The following is a 22,500-nucleotide window of genomic DNA, read 5'->3' on the forward strand; positions in this document are numbered from 1 at the left end:
CTGTCTGTCCGTGTCCGTCCGTCCGTCCGTCCGTCCGTCCGTCTCCGTCCGTCCGTCCGTCCGTCCGTCCGTCCGTCCGTCCGTGTCTGTCTCCGTCCGTCCGTCCGTCCGTCCGTGTCTCCGTCCGTCCGTCTGTCCGTCCGTCCGTCCGTCCGTCCGTCCGTCTGTCTGTCTGTCTGTCTGTCTCTTTTCTCAGTCAGTGCTCAATCTCTGAACTTTCACTAATTTCCTCCCTCTCCCCCTCCTCTCTACACCCCTCAGCCCAATCTACTGTAACCATTCACAATGTCCACTCCCTTTGACACAGAAGTTAGCCTGGATGATCATGTGATAGCCATAGTGACTTTTTCACTATTGATCACATGGTTTTGTTTTTCTTCATCTAGGGTTATGGTCAGGGTTAAGGTCAGGGTTAGGTTGGGGTTACGGTCAGGGTTAAGGTCGGGGTTACGGTCAGCGTTAGGGGGTTACGGTGATGGTTAAGGTCAGGGTCAGGGTTAGGGGATATGGTGATGGTTGAGGTTAAAGTCAGGGTTAGGTTGGAATTACGGTCAGGGTTAGGTTGGGGTTACGGTCAGGGTTAAGGTCAGGGTTAGGTTGGAGTTACGGTCAGGGTTAAGGTCAGGGTTAGGTTGGAATTACGGTCAGGGTTAAGGTCAGGGTTAGGTTGGGGTTACGGTCAGGGTTAAGGTCAGGGTTAGGTTGGAGTTACGGTCAGGGTTAAGGTCAGGGTTAAGTTGGAGTTAAGGTCAGGGTTAGGTTGGAGTTAAGGTCAGGGTTAAGGTCAGGGTTAGGTTGGAGTTACGGTCAGGGTTAAGGTCAGGGTTAGGGTCAGGATTAGGTTGGGGTTACGGTCAGGGTTAAGGTCAGGGTTAAATTGGAGTAACGGTCAGGGTTAAGGTCAGGGTTAAGGTCAGGTTGGAGAGTGTTAAGGTCAGGGTTAAGTTGGAGTTAAGGTCAGGCTTAAGGTCAGGGTTAAGGTCAGGGTTAAGGTCAGGGTGAGGTTGGAGTTACGGTCAGGGTTATGGTCAGGGTTAAGGTCAGATTTAAGGTCAGGGTTAGGTTGGAGTTACGGTCAGGGTTAAGGTCAGGGTTAAGTTGGAGTTAAGGTCAGAGTTAAGGTCAGGGTTAAGTTGGAGTTAAGGTCAGGGTTAGGGTCAGGATTAGGTTGGCGTTACGGTCAGGGTTAAGGTCAGGGTTAAGTTGGAGGTAAGGTCAGGGTTAAGGTCAGGGTTAAGGTTAAGGTCAGGGTTAAGGTCAGGGTTAGGTTGGAGTTACGGTCAGGGTTAAGGTCAGGGTTAAGTTGGAGTTAAGGTCAGGGTTAAGGTCAGGGTTAAGGTCAGGGTTAGGTTGGAGTTACGGTCAGGGTTAGGGTCAGGATTAGGCTGGAGTTACGGTCAGGGTTAAGCTCAGGGTTAGGTTGGAGTTACGGTCAGGGTTAAGGTCAGGGTTAGGTTGGAGTTACGGTCAGGGTTAAGGTCAAGGTTAGAGTCAGGGTTAATGTCAGGGTTAATGTCAGGGTTATGTTGGAGTTACGGTCAGGGTTAAGGTCAGGGTTAAGGTCAGGGTTAGATTGGAGTTACTGTCAGGGTTAAGGTCAGGGTTAGGTTGGAGTTAAGGTCAGGGTTAGGTTGGAGTTAAGGTCAGGGTTAGGTTGGAGTTAAAGACAGGGTTAGGTTTGAGTTAAGGTCAGGGTTAGGTTGGAGTTAAGGTCAGAGTTAGGTTGGAGTAAAGGTCAGGGTTAGATTGGAGTTACGGTCAGGGTTAGGTTGGAGTTAAGGTCAGGGTTAGGTTGGAGTTAAGGTCAGAGTTAGGTTGGAGTAAAGGTCAGGGTTAGATTGGAGTTACGGTCAGGGTTAGGTTGGAGTTAAGGTCAGGGTTAGGTTGGAGTTAAGGTCAGGGTTAGGTTGGAGTTACGGTCAGGGTTAGGTTGGAGTTACGGTCAGGGTTAGGTTGGAGTTAAGGTCAGGGTTAAGGTCAGGGTTAGGTTGGAGTTAAGGTCAGGGTTAAGGTCAGGGTTAGGTTGGAGTTAAGGTCAGGGTTAAGGTCAGGGTTAGGTTGGAGTTAAGGTCAGGGTTAAGGTCAGGGTTAGGTTGGAGTTAAGGTCAGGGTTAGATTGGAGTTAAGGTCAGGGTTAGGTTGGAGTTAAGGTCAGGGTTAGGTTGGAGTTAAGGTCAGGGTTAGGTTGGAGTTAAGGTCAGGGTTAGGTTGGATTTAAGGTCAGGGTTAGGTTGGAGTTAAGGTCAGGGTTAGGTTGGAGTTAAGGTCAGGGTTAGGTTGGAGTTAAGGTCAGGGTTAGGTTGGAGTTAAGGTCAGGGTTAAGGTCAGGGTTAGGTTGGAGTTAAGGTCAGGGTTACGTTGGAGTTAAGGTCAGGGTTAGGTTGGAGTTAAGGTCAGGGTTAGGGTGAGTGGTTGGTGCAACACTTATTTTTTTGTCATCTCTATGTCATCTCTATGTCATCTCTATGTCATCTCTATGTCATCTCTATGTCATCTCTCGTCATCTCGTCTCAACTTCTGAATGTCAGTGGTGATATCATGAGAGTCTTGTAATACAGTTCTGCCAATGTGTTCCTCCTAGCTCTCTAGGTGCCAAGACAACTAGATAATGACTGTGTCACTGACATTATGCATCTCTGGCCCATTCCCAGATCCCGGTGACTGTGATTGAACCCGGTAAGTTCATCATTGTTGACTTGCAGCCCTGCAACTTGACCTTCACAGATGCTGTATGTACTGTATGTGTGATTGTGAATGTGTTTTGCCGAACTACACTTATCTGAGAACTGAAGAAGGCTAATGTGATCTTCAGTCTGATACAAGGTAGTTAAATGATTATAAACACAGTAGATAGGCTGGGTCAATAGAGATACCTGTTCACAGACATTATACTGTACTGTGTCTTTATACCTGTACAGCTCATTGTAAACCAACATGGGTACCAACATGGGTAACCAGGAAGAAAAATCTGGACTTGGATCAAGTCACGCACACACACAAACTGATTAACACACACAGTCTTGTTTAACTAACCTTGTGGGGACTCAAGTGCTGAGCAAATAGTGCTTTTCGAGTTCAGTTTGGTTTCGGTTCCTTATTTTTTTTAATTATCATGGTTTTCGGTTTCGATTTTAAAAAATGGACATTAAATGCACTATGCATTATGTGGGTTGAATTGTGTAACAACACAGAATGAAACAATACAAGTCCCATGATGGTAGTGACTGCCCCTTACTGCTTATCACTTATTAACGGTCATTCATTCACAATACTTTACTTTAGCAAAATATTTGTTTATTTTACGACTTTATTATTTCATTCCATGTCACCATCTCACATCTATAGAGCTGCTGCCTGTTGTGTGACAAAATCACTATTTTAGTAGTTCTTCAAAGTAAATAAGGCATACTTTTATGACTGCTGAATACCAACTATCAATCACTTAGATCATGAAGTTTCAGGTAGAGAAGCCCCTCGAAGCAACTGCTTTCTATCCCTCTCGCACATTCTCCCTTCTCTCTGTCTCTGTCAAGGAGGTCTCCATGTCTGCTCCACACAGACTGAGACCGGACAAGTAGGAGGTCTCCATGTCTGCTCCACACAGACTGAGACCGGACAAGTAGGAAGTCTCCATGTCTGCTCCACACAGACTGAGACCGGACAAGTAGGAGGTCTCCATGTCTGCTCCACACAGACTGAGGCCGGACAAGTAGGAAGTCTCCATGTCTGCTCCACACAGACTGAGACCGGACAAGTAGGAGGTCTCCATGTCTGCTCCACACAGACTGAAACCAGACAAGTAGGAGGTCTCCATGTCTGCTCCACACAGACTGAGACCGGACAAGTAGGAGGTCTCCATGTCTGCTCCACACAGACTGAGACCAGACAAGTAGGAGGTCTCCATGTCTGCTCCACACAGACTGAGACCAGACAACCCCGCACTCTACCCCGCACTCTGTACCGGTACCCCCGCACTCTGTACCGGTACCCCGCACTCTGTACCGGTGCCCCCGCACTCTGTACCGGTGCCCCGCACTCTGTACCGGTACCCCGCACTCTGTACCGGTACCCCCGCACTCTGTACCGGTACCCCCGCACTCTGTACCGGTACCCCCCCGCACTCTGTACCGGTACCCCGCACTCTGTACCGGTGCCCCCGCACTCTGTACCGGTGCCCCCGCACTCTGTACCGGTGCCCCCGCACTCTGTACCGGTACCCCCGCACTCTGTACCGGTACCCCGTACTCTGTACCGGTACCCCGTACTCTGTACCGGTACCCCCGCACTCTGTACCGGTACCCTCGTACTCTGTACCGGTACCCCGCACTCTGTACCGGTACCCCGTACTCTGTACCGGTACCCCGCACTCTGTACCGGTACCCCGCACTCTGTACCGGTACCCCGCACTCTGTACCGGTACCCCGCACTCTGTACCGGTACCCCGCACTCTGTAGCGGTACCCCGTACTCTGTACCGGTACCCCGCACTCTGTACCGGTACCCCGTACTCTGTACCGGTACCCCCGCACTCTGTACCGGTACCCCCGCACTCTGTACCGGTACCCCCGCACTCTGTACCGGTACCCCCGTACTCTGTACCGGTACCCCCGCACTCTGTACCGGTACCCCCGCACTCTGTACCGGTACCCCCGTACTCTGTACCGGTACCCCTGCACTCTGTACCGGTACCCCCTGTATACAGCCCTGCTATTGTTATTTACTGCTGCTCTTTAATGATTTGTTATTCTTATCTCTTACTTTTCTTTGGAATTTTCTTAAAAGTGCATCGTTGGTTGAGGGCTTGTAAGTAACCATTTCACTGTAAGATCTACACCTGTTGTATTCGGTGCATGTGACTAATGAGATGTGATTGATTGATGTATTGTTTAGTGTTGTGCTGGGTCATGGCTTTGCATCTAAAACAAATGAGATGTGATGTGATTGATGTATTGTTTAGTGTTGTGCTGGGTCATGGCTTTGCATCTAAAACAAATGAGATGTGATGTGATTGATGTATTGTTTAGTGATGCTGGGTCATGGCTTTGCATCTAAAACAAATGAGATGTGATGTGATTGATGTATTGTTTAGTGATGCTGGGTCATGGCTTTGCATCTAAAACAAATGAGATGTGATGTGATTGATGTATTGTTTAGTGATGCTGGGTCATGGCTTTGCATCTAAAACAAATTGGGGAGTTTGCACCACCAAGATTTACATGTTAAAATCACCACTGCATTGGTCTTAGTTTATTTACTATTCTTCTGATCCCCACAAGTATAGTTAAACTCGCCCACACACACACACACACACACACACACACACACACACACACACACACACACACACACACACACGCACGCACGCACGCACGCACATTGCCACACACTGCCACACACATTGCCACACACTGCCACACACACACACACACGCACACACACACGCACACACACACGCAAACACACACACACACACACACACTGCCACACACACACACACAAAAAACACACGCACACACGCACACACACAAAACACACGCACACACACACAAAACACATGCACGCACGCACACAAACACGCACACACGCGCGCACACACACACACACACACACACACACACACACACACACACACACACACACACACACACACACACACACACACACACACACACACAAACTTGTGTAGCCACCCTTAAAAGCCAACAGACAGAGGGTGTAAATCAGTAGCCAGAACACAAACAGACCTTTGTGCTGGAGTTGACTATAGAGAATGTACTCTGTGAAGCCACTCCCCTGGACTCCAGAACACAGCTAGATACATACAGCACACATTATGTGACATAACACCCTGCCAAAATACATGACATAGAGCACATTTAGATGCAGCACAGCCTTTGGCATCAAGTCCTAATATATTAGCCATCATTTCAGTCCTGACTTCATTCTTCAAGTGGCCTAAACTAGTATTTTACAGGATGGCCTGTAATTAAAGGGTTACCATTATTACTGAGGTTTCAGTTTCAGCCCATATCATCCAATTTATCTCAAACCTGTTTTGCAATAGATTTAAGGCTATTATGACATTTTCATCCAGTGAGTTTGCAAAGGGATTGAGATGAACAGAATGTTATAGAACTAATCACTAACTAAAACTGACCAAAACTGTCACAATAACTTCCTTTCCTTTGAGCAGGACGTCAACAATGTGTCACCATGGCCGTTGAAGAAGAAAGAATTGGCGCACGGTTGAGTTTAGCAGCCTAAACTTGGCAGAGCTCTGACAGAGTATATATTTTTGTTAAACTTGAAATGGTTGCAGGGATTGTGCGATTCAGCTAATTATTGTAACAGCATGCATTCACAACGAATGACATAGATATTCCAGAATTCTAACTAAAATATATATGTGTATAATAATAAAGAGAGAGAGACTGAATAGCTCAAATTAAAATATATATCTGGAGGAAGAAGAAGACCAACCTGTGAGTTTCAGGCAGCAGCAACGAAGACAACTTTGCGGATGTGGAGACGCGCATAGCACCAGGTTCGCAAAATAATCATTTCAATCATTTGTTTATGTAGTTTAGCTGTGGGTTCTACCGCCATCTTGTGGACACCATCGATTATCTCTGATAATTGTTTGCGGCTTTTGATGGGAGAAATCCATTTGGATTCGGGAGAGTGAAATGAGTTCATCTTCTTCATGTCTAAGTATATCTATCCCGCTGTAACAAACCTTAATCAACATCTGAAAAAGAAATGAACAAGAAAACACTGGCCTTTTCAATGACCTGAAATAGGACTTTATTATTGTTTGACGTTTTCATGTGGACTATATGGTAAGGCTGTTGGGGAGTTTATTGAGATTACCTGGTATAATGGATTGATAAAATGATTGATTTGTTTGGTTGGTTAAACGATTGGTGTATGTGTGTATGTGTTGGGGGGTGTGGGTGTGTGTCAGAGTGTGCTGAAGGTGATGCGTGGTGGAGTTTCAGGCTGGAGGATTAGGGTGTATTTGGTGCTGAGCTCCTCTGAAGACGACACACTGAGACGGAAACTCAACAGGATCTACAGAGAGGGAGAGAAAATGAGGGGTAGGAAGGGGGAGGCGAAGGAGAAAGGGGGACTCATTAGCATAGATTCAACTAATCTTCTCCAGACTTCACTTCTTCACTCTCATCATGTCTTTCCTTCTCACATCATTCTCTCCTTTTCCCTTTGCTTTCCCATCTGCCTCTCTGTCAAACCTCCATCCCTCTCTTCCTTTCCCATCTGCCTCTCTGTCAAACCTCCATCCCTCTCTTCCTTTTCCCTTTGCCTTCCCATCTGCCTCTCTGTCAAACCTCCATCCCTCTCTTCCTTTTCCCTTTGCTTTCCCATCTGCCTCTCTGTCAAACCTCCATCCCTCTCTTCCTTTTCCCTTTGCTTTCCCATCTGCCTCTCTGTCAAACCTCCATCCCTCTCTCCTTTTCCCTTTGCTTTCCCATCTGCCTCTCTGTCAAACCTCCATCCCTCTCTTCCTTTTCCCTTTGCTTTCCCATCTGCCTCTCTGTCAAACCTCCATCCCTCTCTTCCTTTTCCCTTTGCTTTCCCATCTGCCTCTCTGTCAAACCTCCATCCCTCTCTTCCTTTTCCCTTTGCTTTCCCATCTGCCTCTCTGTCAAACCTCCATCCCTCTCTTCCTTTTCCCTTTGCTTTCCCATCTGCCTCTCTGTCAAACCCTCCATCCCTCTCTTCCTTTTCCCTTTGCTTTCCCATCTGCCTCTCTGTCAAACCTCCATCCCTCTCTTCCTTTTCCCTTTGCTTTCCCATCTGCCTCTCTGTCAAACCTCCATCCCTCTCTTCCTTTTCCCTTTGCTTTCCCATCTGCCTCTCTGTCAAACCTCCATCCCTCTCTTCCTTTTCCCTTTGCTTTCCCATCTGCCTCTCTGTCAAACCTCCATCCCTCTCTTCCTTTTTCCCTTTGCTTTCCCATCTGCCTCTCTGTCAAACCTCCATCCCTCTCTTCCTTTTCCCTTTGCTTTCCCATCTGCCTCTCTGTCAAACCTCCATCCCTCTCTTCCTTTTCCCTTTGCTTTCCCATCTGCCTCTCTGTCAAACCTCCATCCTCTCTTCCTTTTCCCTTTGCTTTCCCATCTGCCTCTCTGTCAAACCTCCATCCCTCTCTTCCTTTTCCCTTTGCTTTCCCATCTGCCTCTCTGTCAAACCTCCATCCCTCTCTTCCTTTTCCCTTTGCTTTCCCATCTGCCTCTCTGTCAAACCTCCATCCCTCTCTTCCTTTTCCCTTTGCTTTCCCATCTGCCTCTCTGTCAAACCTCCATCCCTCTCTTCCTTTTCCCTTTGCTTTCCCATCTGCCTCTCTGTCAAACCTCCATCCCTCTCTTCCTTTTCCCTTTGCTTTCCCATCTGCCTCTCTGTCAAACCTCCATCCCTCTCTTCCTTTTCCCTTTGCTTTCCCATCTGCCTCTCTGTCAAACCTCCATCCCTCTCTTCCTTTTCCCTTTGCTTTCCCATCTGCCTCTCTGTCAAACCTCCATCCCTCTCTTCCTTTTCCCTTTGCTTTCCCATCTGCCTCTCTGTCAAACCTCCATCCCTCCTTCCTTTTCCCTTTGCTTTCCCATCTGCCTCTCTGTCAAACCTCCATCCCTCTCTTCCTTTTCCCTTTGCTTTCCCATCTGCCTCTCTGTCAAACCTCCATCCCTCTCTTCCTTTTCCCTTTGCTTTCCCATCTGCCTCTCTGTCAAACCTCCATCCCTCTCTTCCTTTTCCCTTTGCTTTCCCATCTGCCTCTCTGTCAAACCTCCTTCCCTCTCTTCCTTTTCCCTTTGCTTTCCCATCTGCCTCTCTGTCAAACCTCCATCCCTCTCTTCCTTTTCCCTTTGCTTTCCCATCTGCCTCTCTGTCAAACCTCCATCCCTCTCTTCCTTTTCCCTTTGCTTTCCCATCTGCCTCTCTGTCAAACCTCCATCCCTCTCTTCCTTTTGCCTCTCCCTTTGCTTTCCCATCTGCCTCTCTGTCAAACCTCCATCCCTCTCTTCCTTTTCCCTTTGCTTTCCCATCTGCCTCTCTGTCAAACCTCCATCCCTCTCTTCCTTTTCCCTTTGCTTTCCCATCTGCCTCTCTGTCAAACCTCCATCCCTCTCTTCCTTTTCCCTTTGCTTTCCCATCTGCCTCTCTGTCAAACCTCCATCCCTCTCTTCCTTTTCCCTTTGCTTTCCCATCTGCCTCTCTGTCAAACCTCCATCCCTCTCTTCCTTTTCCCTTTGCTTTCCCATCTGCCTCTCTGTCAAACCTCCTTCCCATCTGCCTCTCAGTCAAACCTCCATCCCTCTCTTCCTTTTCCCTTTGCTTTCCCATCTGCCTCTCTGTCAAACCTCCATCCCTCTCTTCCTTTTCCCTTTGCTTTCCCATCTGCCTCTCTGTCAAACCTCCATCCCTCTCTTCCTTTTCCCTTTGCTTTCCCATCTGCCTCTCTGTCAAACCTCCATCCCTCTCTTCCTTTTCCCTTTGCTTTCCCATCTGCCTCTCTGTCAAACCTCCATCCCTCTCTTCCTTTTCCCTTTGCTTTCCCATCTGCCTCTCTGTCAAACCTCCTTCCCTCTCTTCCTTTTCCCTTTGCTTTCCCATCTGCCTCTCTGTCAAACCTCCATCCCTCTCTTCCTTTTCCCTTTGCTTTCCCATCTGCCTCTCTGTCAAACCTCCATCCCTCTCTTCCTTTTCCCTTTGCTTTCCCATCTGCCTCTGTCAAACCTCCATCCCTCTCTTCCTTTTCCCTTTGCTTTCCCATCTGCCTCTCTGTCAAACCTCCATCCCTCTCTTCCTTTTCCCTTTGCTTTCCCATCTGCCTCTCTGTCAAACCTCCATCCCTCTCTTCCTTTTCCCTTTGCTTTCCCATCTGCCTCTCTGTCAAACCTCCATCCCTCTCTTCCTTTTCCCTTTGCTTTCCCATCTGCCTCTCTGTCAAACCTCCATCCCTCTTCTTCCTTTTCCCTTTGCTTTCCCATCTGCCTCTCTGTCAAACCTCCATCCCTCTCTTCCTTTTCCCTTTGCTTTCCCATCTGCCTCTCTGTCAAACCTCCATCCCTCTCTTTTCCCTTTTTTCCCATCTGCTTTCCTCATCTGCCTCCTCTGTCAAACCTCCTTCGCCCCTTTTCCCTTGTGCAAACTCCATCCCTCTCTTTTCCCATCTGCCTCTCTTCAAACCTCCATCCCTCTCTTCCTTTTCCTTTGCTTTCCCATCTGCCTTTCCCATCTGCCCCATCTCTGTCAAACCTCCATCCCTCTCTTCCTTTTCCCTTTGCTTTCCCATCTGCCTCTCTGTCAAACCTCCATCCCTCTTCTTCCTTTTCCCTTTGTCAAACCTCATCCCATCTGCCTCTCTGTCAAACCTCCATCCCTCTCTTCCTTTTCCCTTTGCTTTCCCATCTGCCTCTCTGTCAAACCTCCATCCCTCTCTTCCTTTTCCCTTTGCTTTCCCATCTGCCTCTCTGTCAAACCTCCATCCCTCTCTTCCTTTTCCCTTTGCTTTCCCATCTGCCTCTCTGTCAAACCTCCATCCTCTCTTCCTTTTCCCTTTGCTTTCCCATCTGCCTCTCTGTCAAACCTCCATCCCTCTCTTCCTTTTCCCTTTGCTTTCCCATCTGCCTCTCTGTCAAACCTCCATCCCTCTCTTCCTTTTCCTTTTCCCAAACCTCCATTTGCTTTCCCAAAACCTCCATCCCTCTCTTCCTTTTCCCTTTGCTTTCCCATCTGCCTCTCTGTCAAACCTCCATCCCTCCCTCTTCCTTTTCCCTTTGCTTTCCCATCTGCCTCTCTGTCAAACCTCCATCCCTCTCTTCCTTTTCCCTTTGCTTTCCCATCTGCCTCTCTGTCAAACCTCCATCCCTCTCTTCCTTTTCCCTTTGCTTTCCCATCTGCCTCTCTGTCAAACCTCCATCCCTCTCTTCCTTTTCCCTTTGCTTTCCCATCTGCCTCTCTGTCAAACCTCCATCCCTCTCTTCCTTTTCCCTTTGCTTTCCCATCTGCCTCTCTGTCAAACCTCCTTCCCTCTCTTCCTTTTCCCTTTGCTTTCCCATCTGCCTCTCTGTCAAACCTCCATCCCTCTCTTCCTTTTCCCTTTGCTTTCCCATCTGCCTCTCTGTCAAACCTCCATCCCTCTCTTCCTTTTCCCTTTGCTTTCCCATCTGCCTCTCTGTCAAACCTCCATCCCTCTCTTCCTTTTCCCCTTTGCTTTCCCATCTGCCTCTCTGTCAAACCTCCATCCCTCTCTTCCTTTTCCCTTTGCTTTCCCATCTGCCTCTCTGTCAAACCTCCATCCCTTTTCTCTTTCCCTTTTCCCTTTGCTTTCCCATCTGCCTCTCTGTCAAACCTCCATCCCTCTCTTCCTTTTCCCTTTCCCCATCTGCCTCTCTGTCAAACCTTTCCCTCTCTTCCCATCTGCCTCTCTGTCAAACCTCCATCCCTCTCTTCCTTTTCCCTTTGCTTTCCCATCTGCCTCTCTGTCAAACCTCCATCCCTCTCTTCCTTTTCCCTTTGCTTTCCCATCTGCCTCTCTGTCAAACCTCCATCCCTCTCTTCCTTTTCCTTTTTTCCCATCTGCCAAAAGAGAAGGAGCCTTTTCCCATCTGCCTCTCTGTCAAACCTCCATCCCTCTCTTCCTTTTCCCTTTGCTTTCCCATCTGCCTCTCTGTCAAACCTCCATCCCTCTCTTTTTTCCCTTTGCTTTCCCATCTGCCTCTCTGTCAAACCTCCATCCCTCTCTTCCTTTTCCCTTTGCTTTCCCATCTGCCTCTCTGTCAAACCTCCATCCCTCCTCTTCCTTTTCCCTTTGCTTTCCCATCTGCCTCTCTGTCAAACCTCCTTCCCTCTCTTCCTTTTCCCTTTGCTTTCCCATCTGCCTCTCTGTCAAACCTCCATCCCTCTTCCTTCCTTTTTTCCCATCTTGCTTTCCCATCTGCCTCTCTGTCAAACCTCCTTCCCTCTCTTCCTTTTCCCTTTGCTTTCCCATCTGCCTCTCTGTCAAACCTCCATCCCTCTCTTCCTTTTCCCTTTGCTTTCCCATCTGCCTCTCTGTCAAACCTCCATCCCTCTCTTCCTTTTCCCTTTGCTTTCCCATCTGCCTCTCTGTCAAACCTCCATCCCTCTCTTCCTTTTCCCTTTGCTTTCCCATCTGCCTCTCTGTCAAACCTCCATCCCTCTCTTCCTTTTCCCTTTGCTTTCCCATCTGCCTCTCTGTCAAACCTCCTTCCCTCTCTTCCTTTTCCCTTTGCTTTCCCATCTGCCTCTCTGTCAAACCTCCATCCCTCTCTTCCTTTTCCCTTTGCTTTCCCATCTGCCTCTCTGTCAAACCTCCATCCCTCTCTTCCTTTTCCCTTTGCTTTCCCATCTGCCTCTCTGTCAAACCTCCATCCCTCTTCCTTTTTCCCTTTGCTTTCCCATCTGCCTCTCTGTCAAACCTCCATCCCTCTCTTCCTTTTCCCTTTGCTTTCCCATCTGCCTCTCTGTCAAACCTCCATCCCTCTCTTCCTTTTCCCTTTGCTTTCCCATCTGCCTCTCTGTCAAACCTCCATCCCTCTTCTTCCTTTTCCCTTTGCTTTCCCATCTGCCTCTCTGTCAAACCTCCATCCCTCTCTTCCTTTTCCCTTTGCTTTCCCATCTGCCTCTCTGTCAAACCTCCATCCCTCTCTTCCTTTTCCCTTTGCTTTCCCATCTGCCTCTCTGTCAAACCTCCATCCCTCTCTTCCTTTTCCCTTTGCTTTCCCATCTGCCTCTCTGTCAAACCTCCATCCCTCTCTTCCTTTTCCCTTTGCTTTCCCATCTGCCTCTCTGTCAAACCTCCATTCCCTCTCTTCCTTTTCCCTTTGCTTTCCCATCTGCCTCTCTGTCAAACCTCCATCCCTCTCTTCCTTTTCCCTTTGCTTTCCCATCTGCCTCTCTGTCAAACCTCCATCCCTCTCTTCCTTTTCCCTTTGCTTCCCCATCTGCCTCTCTGTCAAACCTCCATCCCTCTCTTCCTTTTCCCTTTGCTTTCCCATCTGCCTCTCTGTCAAACCTCCATCCCTCTCTTCCTTTTCCCTTTGCTTTCCCATCTGCCTCTCTGTCAAACCTCCATCCCTCTCTTCCTTTTCCCTTTGCTTCCCCATCTGCCTCTCTGTCAAACCTCCATCCCTCTCTTCCTTTTCCCTTTGCTTTCCCATCTGCCTCTCTGTCAAACCTCCATCCCTCTTCCTTTTCCTTTGCTTTCCCATCTGCCTCTCTGTCAAACCTCCATCCCTCTCTTCCTTTTCCCTTTGCTTTCCCATCTGCCTCTCTGTCAAACCTCCATCCCTCTCTTCCTTTTCCCATCTGCCTCTCTGTCAAACCTCCTTCCCTCTCTTCCTTTTCCCTTTGCTTTCCCATCTGCCTCTCTGTCAAACCTCCTCCCTCTCTTCCTTTTCCCTTTGCTTTCCCATCTGCCTCTCTGTCAAACCTCCATCCCTCTCTTCCTTTTCCCTTTGCTTTCCCATCTGCATCTCTGTCAAACCTCCTTCCCTCTCTTCCTTTTCCCTTTGCTTTCCCATCTGCCTCTCTGTCAAACCTCCATCCCTCTCTTCCTTTTCCCTTTGCTTTCCCATCTGCCTCTCTGTCAAACCTCCATCCCTCTCTTCCTTTTCCCTTTGCTTTCCCATCTGCCTCTCTGTCAAACCTCCTTCCCTCTCTTCCTTTTCCCTTTGCTTTCCCATCTGCCTCTCTGTCAAACCTCCATCCCTCTTCCTTTTCCTTTTCCCTCTGCAGTCAGAAGAGAAGGATCTTTTCCCTTTGCTTTCCCATCTGCTGTCAAACCTCCTTCCCTCTCTTCCTTTTCCCTTTGTTTCCCATCTGCCTCTCTGTCAAACCTCCATCCCTCTCTTCCTTTTCCCTTTGCTTTCCCATCTGCCTTTCCCATCTGCCTCTCTGTCAAACCTCCATCCCTCTCTTCCTTTTCCCTTTGCTTTCCCATCTGCCTCTCTGTCAAACCTCCATCCCTCTCTTCCTTTTCCCTTTGCTTTCCCATCTGCCTCTCTGTCAAACCTCCTTCCCTCTCTTCCTTTTCCCTTTGCTTTCCCATCTGCCTCTCTGTCAAACCTCCTTCCCTCTCTTCCTTTTCCCTTTGCTTTCCCATCTGCCTCTCTGTCAAACCTCCATCCCTCTCTTCCTTTTCCCTTTGCTTTCCCATCTGCCTCTCTGTCAAACCTCCTTCCCCTCTCTTCCTTTTCCCTTTGCTTTCCCATCTGCCTCTCTGTCAAACCTCCATCCCTCTCTTCCTTTTCCCTTTGCTTTCCCATCTGCCTCTCTGTCAAACCTCCATCCCTCTCTTCCTTTTCCCTTTGCTTTCCCATCTGCATCTCTGTCAAACCTCCTTCCCTCTCTTCCTTTTCCCTTTGCTTTCCCATCTGCCTCTCTGTCAAACCTCCTTCCCTCTCTTCCTTTTCCCTTTGCTTTCCCATCTGCCTCTGTCAAACCTCCATCCCTCCTTCACTCACGTGCATCAGTAGCAGCTGCAGGAGAGGGGTTCTCAGCGATCCTCCTGCCAACACACTGCCTGGCCCCGAATCCAAACGCCAGGGAGCGGAACCCTCCACCCCCTCCAGCCCCTCTCCAGACTCCTGAGTCCCCCAGCGACCAGGGTCAAAACGCTCCGGATCCTGAAACACGTCCCGACTTCTCCCCAGAGGATACAGACACGCCTGGACACATGTCTGAGAGAGCGAGGGGAGGGAAAGAGGAGGAGGGAGAAAGGAGAGGGGTTGAGAGGGGAAGAGAGGAAGAGAAAGACAGGGGGAGGGAGAGAGAGAGCGAGAGAGGAAGAGAGAGAGAGGGAGATAAAGAGAAAAGAGAAAGAGGGCAGGGGGAAAGAGAGTGTGAGAGGGAGAGAGGGAGAGGTAAAGAATGAGAAAGATGGAGGAGAAATGAGAGAGGATTAATTTCACTGATATATGCATCATGTTCAAGTGAGGATTAGTGAGTGCATGTGCGTGTGCGTGTGCGTGTGCGTTTGTGTGTCAGAGACTGATCTCACCCCAGCAGGTATGTGGTAGTTCTGGATGATGATGTCTCTGACTGGATATCTCTGGACAGTAATTCCCACTGGATATAACCTTTACCACACAGCACACACAGACATGTACAGATTACAAATAACAATCAAACTGAAAGATATACATCTTTAAAATGAATGCAGACATTCTCTGTACCTGAGGGTCTCCTTGACGAGTCCCTTCAGTAGTGGCGCCCCCTGCAGGGCCTTGTGGGCGTCACCACCGGCTCTTGCCCACGCTACCCGCACCTGACCTCTGATCTGTTCCTGCACTGCCGGGTTACGACCCAACTCGTACAGGGCAAACTGCAGGGGCACCGCCGTCTGAGGATACACACATACTCATTTCACATAACAAGATATAAGTGGGGTAAGACCCATTCTGTACACACATCAAACACACACACTGAGCAGACTGAGCTTTAGACACACACACATACCACACATGCACTCACTGTGTCCACTCCCCCGGCCATGAGTTCAGTGATGTTGGCTCTAATGAGCTCCAGAGACAACTGTCCTTTATCCATCAACTGACCCAGGATCCCTGAACTCTCCCTCTGCACCCCCACTACCACCTCCAGCAGCCTGGGTGGAGCGCAGACGCTGGACTCCTCTCTGGATCCTTTTCTCGGCTGGGGGTAGGAAAGGGGAACAGGACAGTGAAACGGGGAAGGTGAGGGGGCAGCAGTGAGGTTAGAGAGAATGAGGGAGATGAGTCAGGTCAAGGTGGGAGAGGGGTTGAGAGAAAAAGAAGGTGAGGGGTTGAGAGAAGAAAAGAGAAGGAGAGGGTTTGAGAGAAGAGAAGGGAGAGGGGTTGAGAACAGAGAAGAGAAAGGGTTTGAGAGAAGAGAAGAGAAGAGAAGAGAAGAGAAGAGAAGAGAAGAGAAGAGAAGAGAAGAGAAGAGAAGAGAAGAGAAGAGAAGAGAAGGAGAGGGGTTGAGAGGAGAGAAGGAGAAGGGTTGAGAAAAGAGAAGGAGAAGGGTTGAGAAAAGAGAAGGAGAAGGGTTGAGAGGAGAGAAGGAGAAGGGTTGAGAGCAGAGAAGGAGAAGGGTTGAGAGAAGAGAAGGAGAGGGGTTGAGAGGAGAGAAGGAGAGGGGTTGAGAGGAGAGGGGTTGAGAGAAGAGAAGGAGAAGGGTTGAGAGCAGAGAAGGAGAGGGGTTGAGAGGATAGAAGGAGAGGGGTTGAGAGAAGAAAAGGAGAGGGGTTGAGAGGAGAGGGGGGTTGAGAGAAGGGAAAGAGTAGGGTTGAGAGCAGAGAAGGAGAGGGGTTGATAGGAGAGAAGGAGAGGGGTTAAGAGAAGAGAAGGAGAGGGGTTAAGAGAAGAGAAGGAGAGGGGTTGAGAGAAGAAAAGGAGAGGGGTTGAGAGAGAGGAGAGGGGTTGAGAGAAGGAAAGAGTAGGGTTGAGAGCAGAGAAGGAGAGGGGTTGATAGAGAGAGAAGGAGAGGGGTTAAGAGAAGAGAAGGAGAGGGGTTAAGAGAAGAGAAGGAGAGGGGTTGAGAGGAGAGAAGGAGAGGGGTTAAGAGAAGAGAAGGAGAGGGGTTAAGAGAAGAGAAGGAGAGGGGTTGAGAGGAGAGAAGGAGAGGGGTTAAGAGAAGAGAAGGAGAGGGGTTGAGAGGAGAGAAGGAGAGGGGTTAAGAGAAGAGAAGGAGAGGGGTTAAGAGAAGAGAAGGAGAGGGGTTGAGAGGAGAGAAGGAGAGGGGGTGAGAGGAGAGAAGGAGAGGGGTTGAGAGGAGAGAAGGAGAGGGGTTGAGAGGAGAGAAGGAGAGGGGGTTGAGGAGAGAAGGAGAGGGGTTGAGAGAGAGAAGGAGAGGGGTTGAGAGGAGAGAAGGAGAGGGGTTAAGAGAAGAGAAGGAGAGGGGTTGAGAGGAGAGAAGGAGAGGGGTTGAGAGCAGAGAAGGAGAGGGGTTGAGAGAAGATAAGGAGAGGGGTTGAGAGGAGAGAAGGAGAGGGGTTGAGAGGAGAGAGGAGAGGGGTTGAGAGGAGAGAAGGAGAGGGGTTGAGAGCAGAGAAGGAGAGCGGTTGAGAGGAGAGAAGGAGAGGGGTTGAGAGGAGAAAAGGAGAGGGGGTTGAGAGGAGAGAAGGAGTGGGGTTGAGAGGAGAGAAGGAGAGGGGTTGAGAGGAGAGAAGGAGAGGGGTTGAGAGGAGAGAAGGAGAGGGGTTGAGAGGAGAGAAGGAGAGGGGTTGAGAGGAGAGAAGGAGAGGGGTTGAGAGCAGAGAAGGAGAGGGGTTGAGAGGAGAGAAGGAGGGGGTTGAGAGGAGAGAAGGAGAAAGGTTAAGAGAAGAGAAGGAGAGGGGTTGAGAGAAGAGAAGGAGAGAGGGTTGATAGGAGAGAAGGAGAGGGGTTAAGAGAAGAGAAGGAGAGGGGTTGAGAGAAGAGAAGGAGAGAGGGGTTGATAGGAGAGAAGGAGAGGGGTTGAGAGGAGAGAAGGAGAGGGGTGAGAGGAGAGAAGGAGAGGGGGTTAAGAGAAGAGAAGGAGAGGGGTTAAGAGAAGAGAAGGAGAGGGGTTGAGAGGAGAGAAGGAGAGGGGTTAAGAGAAGAGAATGAGAGGGGTTAAGAGAAGAGAAGGAGAGGGGTTGAGAGGAGAGAAGGAGAGGGGTTGAGAGGAGAGAAGGAGAGAGGGTTGATAGGAGAGAAGGAGAGAGGGTTGATAGGAGAGAAGGAGAGGGGTTAAGAGAAGAGAAGGAGAGGGGTTGATAGGAGAGAAGGAGAGAGGGTTGATAGGAGAGAAGGAGAGGGGTTAAGAGAAGAGAAGGAGAGGGGTTAAGAGAAGAGAAGGAGAGGGGTTAAGAGAAGAGAAGGAGAGGGGTTAAGAGCAGAGAAGGAGAGGGGTTAAGAGAAGAGAAGGAGAGGGGTTAAGAGAAGAGAAGGAGAGGGGTTAAGAGAAGAGAAGGAGAGGGGTTGAGAGAAGAGAAGGAGAGGGGTTAAGAGAAGAGAAGGAGAGGGGTTAAGAGAAGAGAAGGAGAGGGGTTAAGAGAAGAGAAGGAGAGGGGTTAAGAGAAGAGAAGGAGAGGGGTTAAGAGAAGAGAAGGAGAGGGGTTAAGAGAAGAGAAGGAGAGGGGTTAAGAGAAGAGAAGGAGAGGGGTTGAGAGAAGAGAAGGAGAGAGGGTTGATAGGAGAGAAGGAGAGGGGTTAAGAGAAGAGAAGGAGAGGGGTTGATAGGAGAGAAGGAGAGGGGTTAAGAGAAGAGAAGGAGAGGGGTTAAGAGAAGAGAAGGAGAGGGGTTAAGAGAAGAGAAGGAGAGGGGTTAAGAGAAGAGAAGGAGAGGGGTTGATAGGAGAGAAGGAGAGGGGTTAAGAGAAGAGAAGGAGAGGGTTGATAGGAGAGAAGGAGAGAGGGTTGATAGGAGAGAAGGAGAGAGGGTTGATAGGAGAGAAGGAGAGGGGTTAAGAGAAGAGAATGAGAGAGGGTTGATAGGAGAGAAGGAGAGGGGTTAAGAGAAGAGAAGGAGAGGGGTTGATAGGAGAGAAGGAGAGGGGTTAAGAGAAGAGAAGGAGAGAGGGTTGATAGGAGAGAAGGAGAGGGGTTAAGAGAAGAGAAGGAGAGAGGGTTGATAGGAGAGAAGGAGAGAGGGTTGATAGGAGAGAAGGAGAGAGGGTTGATAGGAGAGAAGGAGAGGGGTTAAGAGAAGAGAAGGAGAGGGGTTAAGAGAAGAGAAGGAGAGGGGTTGAGAGAAGAGAAGGAGAGAGGGTTGATAGGAGAGAAGGAGAGGGGTTAAGAGAAGAGAAGGAGAGAGGGTTGATAGGAGAGAAGGAGAGGGGTTAAGAGAAGAGAAGGAGAGGGGTTAAGAGAAGAGAAGGAGAGGGGTTAAGAGAAGAGAAGGAGAGAGGGTTGATAGGAGAGAAGGAGAGGGGTTAAGAGAAGAGAAGGAGAGGGGTTAAGAGAAGAGAAGGAGAGACGGTTGATAGGAGAGAAGGAGAGGGGTTAAGAGAAGAGAAGGAGAGGGGTTGAGAGGAGAGAAGGAGAGGGGTTGATAGGAGAGAAGGAGAGGGGTTAAGAGAAGAGAAGGAGAGGGGTTGAGAGGAGAGAAGGAGAGGGGTTAAGAGAAGAGAAGGAGAGGGGGTTAAGAGAAGAGAAGGAGAGGGGTTAAGAGAAGAGAAGGAGAGGGGTTAAGAGAAGAGAAGGAGAGGGGTTAAGAGAAGAGAAGGAGAGGGGTTAAGAGAAGAGAAGGAGAGGGGTTGAGAGGAGAGAAGGAGAGAGGGTTGATAGGAGAGAAGGAGAGGGGTTAAGAGAAGAGAAGGAGAGGGGTTGAGAGGAGAGAAGGAGAGGGGTTGATAGGAGAGAAGGAGAGGGGTTGATAGGAGAGAAGGAAGGAGAGGGGTTAAGAGAAGAGAAGGAGAGGGGTTGATAGGAGAGAAGGAGAGAGGGTTGATAGGAGAGAAGGAGAGGGGTTAAGAGAAGAGAAGGAGAGGGGTTAAGAGAAGAGAAGGAGAGAGGGTTGATAGGAGAGAAGGAGAGGGGTTAAGAGAAGAGAAGGAGAGGGGTTGATAGGAGAGAAGGAGAGAGGTTAAGAGAAGAGAAGGAGAGGGGTTAAGAGAAGAGAAGGAGAGAGGGTTGATAGGAGAGAAGGAGAGGGGTTAAGAGAAGAGAAGGAGAGGGGTTGATAGGAGAGAAGGAGAGGGGTTGATAGGAGAGAAGGAGAGGGGTTAAGAGAAGAGAAGGAGAGGGGTTAAGAGAAGAGAAGGAGAGGGGTTAAGAGAAGAGAAGGAGAGGGGTTAAGAGAAGAGAAGGAGAGGGGTTGATAGGAGATAAGGAGAGGGGTTAAGAGAAGAGAAGGAGAGGGGTTAAGAGAAGAGAAGGAGAGGGGTTAAGAGAAGAGAAGGAGAGCGCAGGAGGAAAACAAATGGTAGTGAATGAGGGGAGAAGTGTTGTCATTACTATCATTAGTTTATCATTGTTTTATTCCTTTTGGGGATGATTGTCTTCTATGTGTCTGTCTCACCGTGGCTGAAGATGTGGTCCCATGCAGTGGCGTGTTGTGTCCAGAGGGGGGCGCCCAGGCGCCACAGCAGACGGGGGGGCAGGTAGAGGAGAGGAGGGGTGGTGGCCAACATTCTCTCAACTGCAAAAATAAACTTCTGAGACTCCTGGGAGGGAGTGGTGGAGAAGAGACCGATACGCTCTCCATACAGGACATGACAACTGGCTGGAGAAAGAGAGCGAGAGAAAAAGTGATTAACAGAGGATTTTGAGATGAAGTAGAATGGAGAAAGTTAAAGAAAGAAAGCGAAGATAGATATTAACTTCAGAACCCCCGTCCATACAGTTTATCTGATGTTCTCATCAGTGGTCGACTCTACTGTATCTTCCATTTCTAGCCTGGACGATATTCAAATACCTTGGATCACCTAAAAGACAGACAGACAGACAGACAGACAGACAGACAGACAGACAGACAGACAGACAGACAGACAGACAGACAGACAGACAGACAGACAGACAGACAGACAGACAGACAGACAGACAGACAGAACATCCATCATGTGACATCCATCCACCAGACATATTAGTTCAACATTAGAGCCATGTCAGTCACAGGGATAGTGTTTCCGTCTATCTATTCCCTCTCTGATGTAGCTAAGCAGCTGACCCTGTCTAACTGTCATGGAATTATGTGATGCTGTCTAAGAACATCATAATGTTTTTTGGGGTCAAACCCTAAGGCTGTGTGTGGAGTGAACCAATCTAAAATAATTATGCCCACACAAATACATGCATTCACACACACACACACACACACACACACACACACACACACACACACACACACACACACACACACACACACACACACACACACACACACACACTAATGTGTCACATTCAGACAGGCACATCAAAGAGCATGTTGATGAGAGATCATTGATGTCTAAAGTATTTTGAAGTGAGAGAGAGAGAGAGCAAAACACTTTTGACTCAATTTGGCACGTGTTTATGCCATACAAATTGATGGAAAGTGGTGTTGGGGGAAGAACATGCAACATTATAAAATCCATGTATACAAACAAGGGTGCGGTTAAAATTGGCAAAAACACATCCATTTCTTTCCACAGGGTTGTGGGGTGAGACAACGATGCAGCTTAAGCCCCACCGTCTTAATCATATATAAATGAATTGGTGAGGACACTAGAACAGTCTGCAGCACCTGGCATCACCCTACTAGAATCTGAAGTCAAACATCTACCGTTTGCTGATGATCTGGTGCTTCTGTCCCCAACCAGAATGATGCACATCATCATCTGTACGTCTTTCACTCCAGTGTTAATGCTAAATGACTCTTCTACATTTGCACCCACTGTACATGTTTCTACTTTTCATTTTGTGTTATTGACTGTACGTTTGTTTTATGTTTAACTCTGTGTTGTCTGTTCACACTGCTTTGCTTTATCTTGATCAAGGTCGCAGTTGTAAATGAGAACATGTAACTTCCACAGAGCTGTGAACGATCTGAGAGACAAGGCAAGAAGGGCCTTCTATGCCATCAAATGGAAGATAAAATTTGACATACCAATTATGATCTGGCTAAAAATACTTAAATCGGTTACAGGAAGCATTGCCCTTCATGGTTGTGAGGTCTGGGGTCCGTTCACCAACCAAGAATTCACAAAATGGGGCAAACACCAAATTGAGACTGCATGCAGAATTCGGCAAAAATGTCCTCTGTGTACAATGTAAAACACCAAATAGAGCAGAATTAGATCGATACCCGCTAATTATCAAAATCCAGAAAAGAGTCGTTAAATTCTACAACCACCTAAAAGGAAGCGATTCCAAAATCTTCCTTAACAAAGCCATCACCTACAGAGAAATTGTCATGTATCAGTATACCGAGGTGAGTACGGAGTCAGGTGCAGGACACAGAACTGAGTAAAAATAACGTACTTTACTCTGAAAATATTCAACCATAAATTCCATGCAGGGAAAACACAACATAACACAGAAGACTGATAACACTAGACAAGGAACAATCAAGCACAAAACATAATGAGAACCAGAGGGTTAAATAGGGAAATAATAATAGCGTAATGGGAACCAGGTGTGTACAATCAAGACATAACAAATATACAGACAGTGAGCATAGCCTTGCTATTGAGAAAGGATGCTGAAGGGAGACCGAGCTCTCCTGAGTGGCGCAGTGGTCTAAGGCACTGCATCTCAGTTCTAGAGGCGTCACTACAGACACCCTGGTTTGAAACCAGGCTGTATCACAACCATCTGTGATTGGGAGTCCCATAGGGCGGCGCACAATTGGCCCAGCGTTGTTTGGGTTTGACCCGTATAGGCCGCCATTGTAAATAAGAATTTGTTCATAGTGAGACAGAGAGACAGAGAAAGACAGAGTGAGACAAAGTGACTGACAGAGAGAGACAGGGTCTGACAGAGGGAGACAGAGTGACTGAGAGAGACAGAGAGACAGAGAGACAGAGAGAGACTGAGAGAGA

At 48.6% G+C, this 22,500-nt stretch overlaps 2 protein-coding genes and 1 pseudogene across 2 annotated transcripts in view; all 3 read right to left on the reverse strand.

Annotated features, from left to right (window-relative positions):
* LOC112239737 (pyruvate kinase PKM-like) overlaps positions 1-6,560 on the reverse strand; it is a 36,712-nt gene extending 30,152 nt beyond the window's left edge. Inside the window, exon 1 of the mRNA XM_042307975.1 lies at positions 6,480-6,560. The gene's annotated coding sequence lies outside the window, so the exon portion shown is untranslated. The remainder of the gene's footprint in view (positions 1-6,479) is intronic.
* LOC121840985 (uncharacterized protein slr1851-like) lies at positions 3,491-3,904 on the reverse strand. The gene has a single exon (XM_042306410.1). The coding sequence runs from the start codon at positions 3,902-3,904 to the stop codon at positions 3,491-3,493; it is 414 nt and encodes a 137-aa protein (XP_042162344.1).
* A 214-nt stretch (positions 6,561-6,774) lies between the features above and the next one.
* The window catches only part of LOC121841179, a 20,267-nt pseudogene continuing 4,541 nt past the window's right edge, over positions 6,775-22,500 (reverse strand).

The sequence above is a fragment of the Oncorhynchus tshawytscha genome, linkage group LG03, assembly GCF_018296145.1.
Source record: "Oncorhynchus tshawytscha isolate Ot180627B linkage group LG03, Otsh_v2.0, whole genome shotgun sequence".
In the NCBI taxonomy this organism is placed as follows: Eukaryota; Metazoa; Chordata; class Actinopteri; order Salmoniformes; family Salmonidae; genus Oncorhynchus; species Oncorhynchus tshawytscha.

Excerpts from the sequence above, each read along its gene's own strand:
- LOC121840985 (XM_042306410.1), bottom strand. The coding sequence starts at position 3,904 with ATGGAGACCTCCTACTTGTCTGGTCTCAGTCTGTGTGGAGCAGACATG.